Raw genomic sequence first — 9,306 nt, 5'->3', positions numbered from 1 at the left:
AAAAAAAAAAAAAAAGAAAAGAAAAAAAAAAGACTGGAGGTGACATAATGAGAACAGAGTTTGACACATTCAACAAGGATGGACTTTAATTAATTAATTTTTTTTTTTTTTTTTTTGAGATACAGTCTTGCTCTGTCGCCTAGCCTAGAGGGCAGTGGCCGGATCTCAGCTCACTGCAAGCTCCGCCTCCTGGGTTTACGCCATTCTCCTGCCTCAGCCTCCTGAGTAGCTGGGACTACAGGCGCCCGCCACCTTGCCCAGCTAGTTTTTTTTTTGTATTTTTAGTAGAGACGGGGTTTCACTGTGTTAGCCAGGATGGTCTCGATCTCCTGACCTCGTGATCCGCCCGTCTCTGCCTCCCAAAGTGCTGGGATTACAGGCTTGAGCCACCATGCCCGGCCCTAATTAATTTTTTCAGAGGTAGACTCTTCCCTAGGTTGCCTGAGCTGGATTTGAACTCCTGAGCTCAAGCAATCCTCCTGCCTTGGCCTCCCAAATAGCTGCACTACAGGTGCACACCACCATGCCCAGTTCTAGACCTAATTTGATAAAATGGGATGCCCATCCTATAAAGGCTCTACCCTAGCCTGGTGTCTCTCATGTCTCAGGGAGGCCCTAGGGGCTGACCCACCTCGAAGGAAGAAGGTGTCATGTTGGTCACGGGCTGGGTGCTGCTGGGGCTGGAAGAGGGCGTCAAAGTTCCAGAAGGAGCTCTCGATGAAGTTATCGGTCGGCATCTCGGTGAACCTGGTGGGAGACGCGGCCTGACTGCCTTGCCTGTACCCAGCAGCAGCATCAGGCCCTGCCCCCAGCCCTGTGCTCACCCCATCTCCAGGAAGATCTGTCGGAACTGGGAGCGGACCTTGAGCAGGGGGTGAAGGTGACCGCTGTCGGGGAGGACACCGTGGGCCAAGAAGTTGTAGGGCTTGAAGGGCCGGTCTCGCCAAGAGCCACTGGCGGAGAATGCAAGAGCCTGGTAAAGGCTGCCTGTCCCCGACCCCTGCCCCAGCTCCCACCCACCCTGACCCTGGGGTTGCCCCCTACCTAGAGATCATCTCTGGGCTCAGCTCTGTCTCTTGCTTGGAGATGCTGGTACTAAAGGCACTGCCTTTGCTCACCCAGTAGGTCTTCAGGGTCCTGTGGCCAGGGGAACGAAGGAGATGCCACTGCTATCTCCTCCTCGAGTACTTCCTTGATCTCCTGCCTGATGAGGATCCCCCACGCTACCGACCAAGTCACTCTGCTTTATTTCCATCCTGACATTCATCACTACCTGAAATCCTCCTATGTGGCCATGTCCTATCTCCCGTATACACTTACTTATTCATTCAAAAAACGCTTATTAAGAACCTAATGTGTGCCAGAGTCCGTTCAAGGTGCTAAGTACACGACTGAGTGATGAAATTAGGGAAAGTCTAGCAGATTTATTCTGTGCCAGGCTCTGTTCTGTGAAAGTCTCCCCACAAGCCCCTGAAAGAGGGCAGTTTTTTTGGTTTTTTCCTTTTTCTTTTTTGAGACGGAGTTTCACTCTTGTGTACTTCAATTATGCATCCCAGCTCTAATCTCTTCAATTAGGCATCCCAGCTTTAGTCTCTTCTCTCTGCCACTCTGTGTCTGCTCAAAGGGGACATTTGTTCTGTGAGAGGACAGCCCCTAGCCCATCTAGGTTCCAGGAGCCTGTCCGGTGTGTGTTCATTAAACTTCGCACCACACTAAGGACAGTGAAAGAAATGAACAAGCACCAAAGATGAAGACTGGGGATGACGGGCTTCATGGAACTCAAGAGGAGCGGAGGGGTGGCAGGGTGGCCTCTTTAAGCGGACGCAGGATAGAGACTTGATGAGGAGCTGACCTTAAAGATCAGAGGGAAAACAGTTCTCAGCAGAAGGGTCCTCATGGACGAAGACCCCGAGGCACATAGGCTTGACAACTATGGCATTAAGCGAGCTGGGAGGAAACTGGCCACACCTGTGCCTGGTGTGGGCACGGTGTCTCCCTCCCACCATGCCTCCACCATGCCACGCAGGTGGTGGGGGCCTGAGTCTGCAGGGGGCACCCACTCACACTTCAGCCAACAGCTTCCTCTTCCTCAGCTCGCTCCTCTCCTTCTCCCCCAGCTTCTCAGCCTGTCCCCCCTGGGCCAGCTGGAGCCGCCGCTGCACCTCGTCCTCCATGCTGTCCACCTGCCGGGATAAGGGGTGTGAGGGTCCACGTGCCCGTCCACCTGCCCCCTGGCCAGCCCGCAGGAACGCACCACTCGGAACACCCGGGGCCCGTCGGCTGCACTCTTGTCCACCCGGATCCACTTGTTGGACATGGCCTTGCTGAAGCCCACTTTGCCACTGGGCAGTCGCTGGAAAAGAGAGGCTGCAGTGAGTGGGGCACCAGGGCCGCCTTCACCCCACCACTCACTCCCCGTTCACCCCACAGCTCCTACCATAAGCTCGCTCTGGGCCAGGCCCTCCAGGGGGATGCTTCGAAACACACGGGCCTCATGGCTGCCCTCCCGGGCAATCTCCTCACCCTCCGCAGTAAGCTCCCAGCGCTTGGTGGACCGAAGTTCAGCCTCGATGATCTAGAGGGAAATGGCGGGGCAGGCGGGGGGGTCCAGGCAGCAGTGAGGCTCAGAGTCAGGCACCCCCTTTCTGCAGCACTGGGTCCCAGGTTCAAAGCATAGCCTTTGAAGCTGGCTTCACATCCCAGCTATGCAACTTCACAGCCAAGTGGTCTCAAGGGAAAGACCTTGTTGTGTCTCCATTTCCCTTATGTAACACAGGGATAATAATGATAGTTTACACCTCCCTGGGTAAAGGATACCACTAAGGATGTTACCTGGCGGAGGACAAATTCTTACTGTCAGTTTTGAACCTGTGACAGATTTTGAGGTGAAAAATTAGGTGAACTGATTCGTCTTCACATTTTTTTCTTTGTTTTTGTTTTCATTGAGAGGGGGCCTAAGCCTGTCACTAGGCTGGGGTGCAGTCGTGTGATCACAGCTCACTGCAGCCTCGAACTCCTGGACTCAAGTGATCCTTCCGCCTCAGCCTCCTGAGTAGCTGGGACTACAGGCACGAGCCACCACACTTGGTTAATTTTTAAATTACCTTTTTTTTATTTTTGAGATGGAGTCTCGCTTTGTCGCCCAGGCTGGAATGCAGTGACGTGATCTCAGCTCACTGCAACCTCCGCCTCCCAGATTCAAACAATTATCTGCCTCAGCCTCCGGAGTAGCTGGGATTGCAGGTGTGCGCCACCATGACCTGCTAATTTTTTATAGATTTCTTTTTTTTTTTTTTTGAGACGGAGTCTTGCACTGTCGCCCAGGCTGGAGTGCAGTGGCCGGATCTCAGCTCACTCTGCAAGCTCTGCCTCGGGTTTAGCCATTCTCCTGCCTCAGCCTCCCAAGTAGCTGGGACCACAGGCGCCTGTGGACCACAGCCTCGCCCGGCTAGTTTTTTTGGTATTTTTTAGTAGAGACGGGGTTTCACCATGTTAGCCAGGATGGTCTTGATCTCCTGACCTCGTCATCCACCCATCTGGGCCTCCCAAAGTGCTGGGATTACAGGCGTGAGCCACTGCGCCCGGCAGACCTGCTAATTTTTGTATTTTCAGTAGAGATGGGGTTTTGCCATGTTGGCTAGGCTGATCTCAAATTCCTGACCTTGTAATCGGCCAGCTCGGCCTCCCAAAGTGTTGGGATTACAGGCGTGAGCCACCGCACCCAGCCCTTTAAATTACTTTTTAAAGACAGGGTGCTGGCCGGGCGCGGTGGCTCAAGCCTGTAATCCCAGCACTTTGGGATGCCGAGACGGGCGGATCACGAGGTCAGGAGTTCGAGACCATCCTGGCTAACACGGTGAAACCCCGTCTCTACTAAAAAATACAAAAAGCTAGCCGGGCGAGGTGGCTGGCGCCTGTAGTCCCAGCTACTCGGGAGGCTGAGGCAGGAGAATGGCGTAAACCCGGGAGGCGGAGCTTGCAGTGAGCTGAGATCCGGCCACTGCACTCCAGCCCGAGCCACAGAGCAAGACTCTGTCTCAAAAAAAAATAAATAAATAAATAAAAATAAAGACAGGGTGTTGTTATGTTGTCCAGGCTGGTCTCAAACTCCTGGTCACAAGTGATTCTCCTTCCTCAGCCTCCCAAAGTGCTGGCATTATGGGCATGAGCCACCACGCCCAACCTGTCTCCATGTTTAAATGTTCACATGTCAGTACCCAGAATGTCAGACAAGGGCCCTAGAGGTACACATTACAAACAAAAACTGAGGTTCCAGGTCCAGAGTCACGAAGAAAAGGACAAAAAGGATAAGTAGAGTGCAGAGGACCTGGCTCCCACTTCGTTCTAATCCCAACTCTGCCCTTCATTTCCTGTGTGACCTCGGGAAAGTTGCTTAACCTCTGAGCGACTCTTCTCATCCATAAGAGAAAGGTGTGATGGGTTCTACCTCAGATGATTTTTTTTTTTTTTTTTTTTTTTTTTGAGACGGAGTCTCGCTCTGTCGCCCAGGCTGGAGTGTAGTGGCCGGATCTCAGCTCACTGCAAGCTCCGCCTCCCAGGTTCACGCCATTCTCCTGCCTCAGCCTCCCGAGTGGCTGGGACTACAGGCGCCCGCCACCTCACCCGGCTAGTTTTTTGTATTTTTTAGTAGAGACGGGGTTTCACCGTGTTCGCCAGGATGATCTCGATCTCCTGACCTCGTGATCCGCCCGTCTCGGCCTCCCAAAGTGCTGGGATTACAGGCTTGAGCCACCGCGCCCGGCATGGAATAGCTAAATTAATACTCGGAAAGAGTATATAGTGCCTACTATGTGACAACTGCTGCATAAATTCTTTTTGTTTTTTTTCGAGATGGAGTCTCGCTCTGTTGCCCAGGCTGGAGTGCAGTGGTGTGATCTTGGCTCACTGCAACCTCCACCTCCCGGGTTCAAACAATTATCTGTCTCAGCCTGCCAAGTAGCTGGGATTACAGGCGCCCACCACCATGCCTGGCTAAATTTTTTGTATTTTTAGTAGAGACGGGGGTTTCACCATCTTGGCCAGGCTGGTCTTGAACTCCTGACCTTGTGATCCACCTGCCTCGGCCTCCCAAAGTGCTGGGATTACAGGGGTCAGCCACTGCACCCAGGATAAATTCTAACTACTATAATTATTTTTATGGCTATTACTGTCTGTCATTAGATTTAATCTCACCTCCTTATATTATTTAACCCTCTGTGACGTATACCAATGTCAAATCATATTGATCAAAGCACTGTCACCCAACAGAACACAGCTGTCATCTCTTCTTTGCATTGAGGACTATGGGCTCTGCAGCCTGAGTGCCTAATTTCAAATCTGCGTTCATCGGCCTCTTCTATTCACACTGATTATGTTACTGACCATCAGTTGTCACATCTGCAAAATGGGAATAACATGGCCATCAGCCAGGATTATGGAATGAATTGGACAAACAAGCTGAGACCAAAGTGGGGCGCAGAACATGAGCTCTATGGATAAACAGCCCAGATCCTGGCCTCATGGATCTAGCCTTCTGGGTGGCCCACGGGCCCCTCAGCATCCTCCTCCTGTGATTCTGTCACTGTCCACTTGCCCAAGTCAGAAGGCTGGACTTCATCGGTGTGCCCCCTGCCTTGTCCTGAATCCCATGCCTTCCCCACGTCCCCCAAGCTGCCTTCCCATAGCCAGACATCATGCCATCCAGCTTGGTTAAGTGCCAGCTTCTGCTTTCATCCCTTCACCTCCTGTCCTGTCCCTGCCAGTTATTCCCAAAGGTGATGTGGATAGCACACTCATCTGACCGGGCTCTAGCTCCTGCTATCGCTCCCCAGTTCCCTCGTGAGGTAAAGACCTAAGAGGCCTTGCAATTACAGCTATGCTGGTCTCCCTCGCCGCCTGCCATCCTCGAAGATCTCGGCCACTGATCTCTGAAGTGGTATCACTTTTCTCTACAGAGAACCGACTCAGCCGTCACCTGCACCAGGCCGCTCTCCCTGACCCCCAAGCCTGGGTCAGCTGTCACAGCTGGGTCCCCTGTGTTCCCCCCATCACTCCAGTTCTTGAAGCACCTTCCTATTAGGTCGCAACCTGCGTGAGGGCAGCAACCGCGTCCTCCTCGTCCATTATCGTTCCCCCTACCCACGCTGAAAGCGCCTCAATAAACATTTATTGCATGAGGAACATCTGGGCCCTCACTCGTCCCACTTCCCGTCCGCGCATCCTGGGGTGGACACATATACAGCTACCCCAAACTAGGCCTGAGGGAATTTGGTCTGGACGTAGAGCCCTCCTGGCAAGGGGACCGTAGGTGCAAGGGCAAGGCGGCCCGGCATCACGGGCCCGGCTCACCTCGCCCAGCGCCTGAAGGCTCTTCACGGCGCCCACCACCGCTTGGTGCTCCATGCCCAGCTCAGCCGCCAGCTCGGCGCTGTCCAGGCCGCCATCGGACGCCTCCAGCCGCCGGAGCAGCAGTTCCGCCACCGGACCATCCGCCATGGCTGCTTCTACTGTGCTTAGCGTGTCCCGGCCGGGGCCTGAGCCACCGGAACCGGAACCGGAACCGGAATCCGGGGTGTGCATCGCCATCTTGAATGTGTCTAACCGCAGAACAGGGCTCAATGTGTCGTCATCTTGAGTGTGGCGACGGAGCCTCAGAAGGTGTACTGGACTCAGTTCCCACCTCCACCCTTGCTCCATCAGTGGCATCTGGTTGACCAGAGAGGAAAATCGGTTATCTCAAGGTCAGAAGCACCGCCCTGTTTTGAGCTTTATCTAGCCTCACTTATCTAGCCTCACTTTGAGCGGGCTGTGTGACCTTGGACTTAACCCTCTCTGGGTTACAGAAATATCTGCCCTTCTGGTATTCTCTCTTGCCCTATGAGAGGCGGTGGGTAGTGGGATCCAGAGATGGTCATTTTGGCGATGTCAGCTACTTTTAAAATTTCAAAGGAAGGCTGGGTAGGTACCATCCCTTTTTATAGAGGGGAAAGGGATTCATCTAGTAAGTCAAGGTGGCACCTAACCTGTGTGGACTACCTCCTATGTGGTAGTACTTAGCCCAGAACTAAGTACTTCACGTGTAGTATTTCATTTCTCCCCAAAACTTTATGATGTAGATACTGATATAACCGCATTACACAGATGAGAAAACTGAGGCTCAGAAGGTGGTATGACTTGCCCAAGTTCTACAGAGAGTTGGTGGAAATTAAGTCATAAATTATAAACCTTCCAGATCCCCCACCCCTGTGCGCTGAGAGCAACATCGGTGCAAATACTGCATGGCCTAGATTAGCACTGTCCTATAGAAATACAGTGCAAAACATCTTTCTTTTTTGAGACAGGGTCTTGCTCTGTCACCCATGCTAGAGTGCAGTGGTGCAATTATGGCTTACTGCAGCTTTGACTTCCCAGGCTCTAATGATCCTCCAACCTTAGGCTCCTAAGTAGCTGGAACTACAGGTGCGTGCCACCACACCCAGCTTTTTCTTTTTTATCTTTTTTTTTTTTTTGGTAAAGATGGGGTTTTGCCATGTTGTCCAGACTGGTCTCAAACTCCTAGGCTCAGGTTATCCTCCTGCATCGGTCTCCCAAAGCGCTGGCATTACAGGCATGACCCACCGTGCCCAGCCAGCCAGACCCTGACTCTTAAGAAAAAAAAAAGATGACTAAGAAAATATTTTGCACTCGGCTGGGCGCGGTGGCTCACACCTGTAATCCCAGCACTTTGGGAGGCCGAGGCGGGCGGATCACCTGAGGTTGGGAGTTTGAGACCAGCCTGACTAACATGGAGAAACCCCATCTCTACTAAAAATACAAAATTAGCAGGGCATGGTGGTGTATGCCTGTAATCTCAGCTACTTGGGAGACTGAGGCAGGAGAATCGCCTGAACTTGGGAGGCAGAGGTTGTGGTGAGCTGAGATCATGTCATTGCACTCCAGCCTGGACAACAAGGTGAAACTCCGTCTCAAAAAAAAAAAAAAAAAGCACTTTTTTTCATACTAAATCTTCAAAATCTGATGTGTATTTTACACGTACAATACATCTCAGTTCAGACCAACCACGTTTCAAATGGTCAGTAATCACATGTGGGCAGTGGTGATTTATGTCAGCACAGGTAGATTGGAATCCTAGATCTGCAGGCCAGGCACAGTGACTCATGCCTGTAATCCTAGCACTTTGGGAGGCTGAGGTGGGCGAATCACCTGGGTCAGGAGTTCAAGACCAGCTTGGCCAAGATGGCAAAACCCCATCTCTAAAATTACAAAAATTAGCCGGGTGCGGTGGGGATGCCTGTAATCCCAGCTACTCAGGAAGCTGAGGCAGGAGAATCACTTGAGCCTAGGAGGTGGAGCTTGCAGTGAGCCGAGATTGCACCACTGCACTCCAGCCTGGGTGACAGAGCAAGGCTCTGTCTCAAAAAAATAAAAAAAAAAAAAAAGAATTCTAGATCTGCCATTTATGTCATTCAACCAGAAGGTTTAATCTTTCTGTGCCTCAGTTTCTTGCCCACATGGAGGTGATTGGAGCCCAGGTTATTGTGAGAATTAAATGCCCACACATATTCACACTGCTTACTAAATTAAGTGTGGCCCACGTTCGAACACTCTTATAAGCAGAACACATTTATTCCTTTTACATCACAATTATTATTTGAGTCTGCAAAATGGGATTACTCATATCCCCCAGTCCTGACCCTATATGAGGTTCTGTATTCAGGATACATTTCTCAAAGTCCCTTCTCTCCTCCCATTTTTTGTTGATTATTTATTTATTTATTTAGAGAGTGGGTCTCACTCTGTTGCCCAGGCTGTAGTGCAGTGGCATGATCTTGACTGACTGCAGCCTCCACCTCCTGGGCTCAAGTGATCCTCTCACCTCAGCCTCCCAAGTAGCTGGGACTACAGGTGTGTGCCACCAGTCCAGGCTAATTTTTGTTTTTATGTATATATATATATATACATATATGCCAGTTACATATATATATACCAGGTGTGTATATATATAAAATTATATATAACTATATATAAATATAATTAGCCAAGCTAATTGTTATATGTATAATATATGAGATAGGATATATATGTCATATATATCATATACAATTTATATATATATTATATTTGACATATATATTATGTGTGTATATTTTTTTTTTGTAAGAACGAGGTTCCACCACGCTGCCCAGGCTGGTCTTGAACTGCTGGACTAAAACAATCTACCTGCCTCAGCTTCCCAAGGTGCTAGGATTACAAGTGTGAACTACCGTGTCCAGCTTATTTTTAATTTTTTTTTTTTTTTTTTTTTTT

The 9,306-nt window shown here is 50.7% G+C and overlaps 1 protein-coding gene across 1 annotated transcript in view; it reads right to left on the bottom strand.

The window, feature by feature from the left end:
- The window catches only part of FARSA (phenylalanyl-tRNA synthetase subunit alpha), an 11,483-nt gene extending 4,949 nt beyond the window's left edge, over positions 1-6,534 (bottom strand). The window contains exons 1-7 of the mRNA XM_026456909.1: positions 6,349-6,534; positions 2,438-2,575; positions 2,255-2,353; positions 2,065-2,183; positions 1,045-1,137; positions 825-953; positions 632-747 (exon numbers count right to left, since the gene is read on the bottom strand). Of these exons, the coding sequence (XP_026312694.1) occupies positions 632-747; positions 825-953; positions 1,045-1,137; positions 2,065-2,183; positions 2,255-2,353; positions 2,438-2,575; positions 6,349-6,495 (841 nt within the window). The 5' untranslated portion in view covers positions 6,496-6,534. The remainder of the gene's footprint in view (positions 1-631; positions 748-824; positions 954-1,044; positions 1,138-2,064; positions 2,184-2,254; positions 2,354-2,437; positions 2,576-6,348) is intronic.
- Positions 6,535-9,306: the final 2,772 nt, after the last annotated feature.

Source organism: Piliocolobus tephrosceles, chromosome 21 (assembly GCF_002776525.5).
Source record: "Piliocolobus tephrosceles isolate RC106 chromosome 21, ASM277652v3, whole genome shotgun sequence".
NCBI classification, from domain to species: domain Eukaryota; kingdom Metazoa; phylum Chordata; class Mammalia; order Primates; family Cercopithecidae; genus Piliocolobus; species Piliocolobus tephrosceles.
Note: the sequence above shows the minus strand (reverse complement) of the source record. Positions and strands in the feature narration are given on the sequence as shown.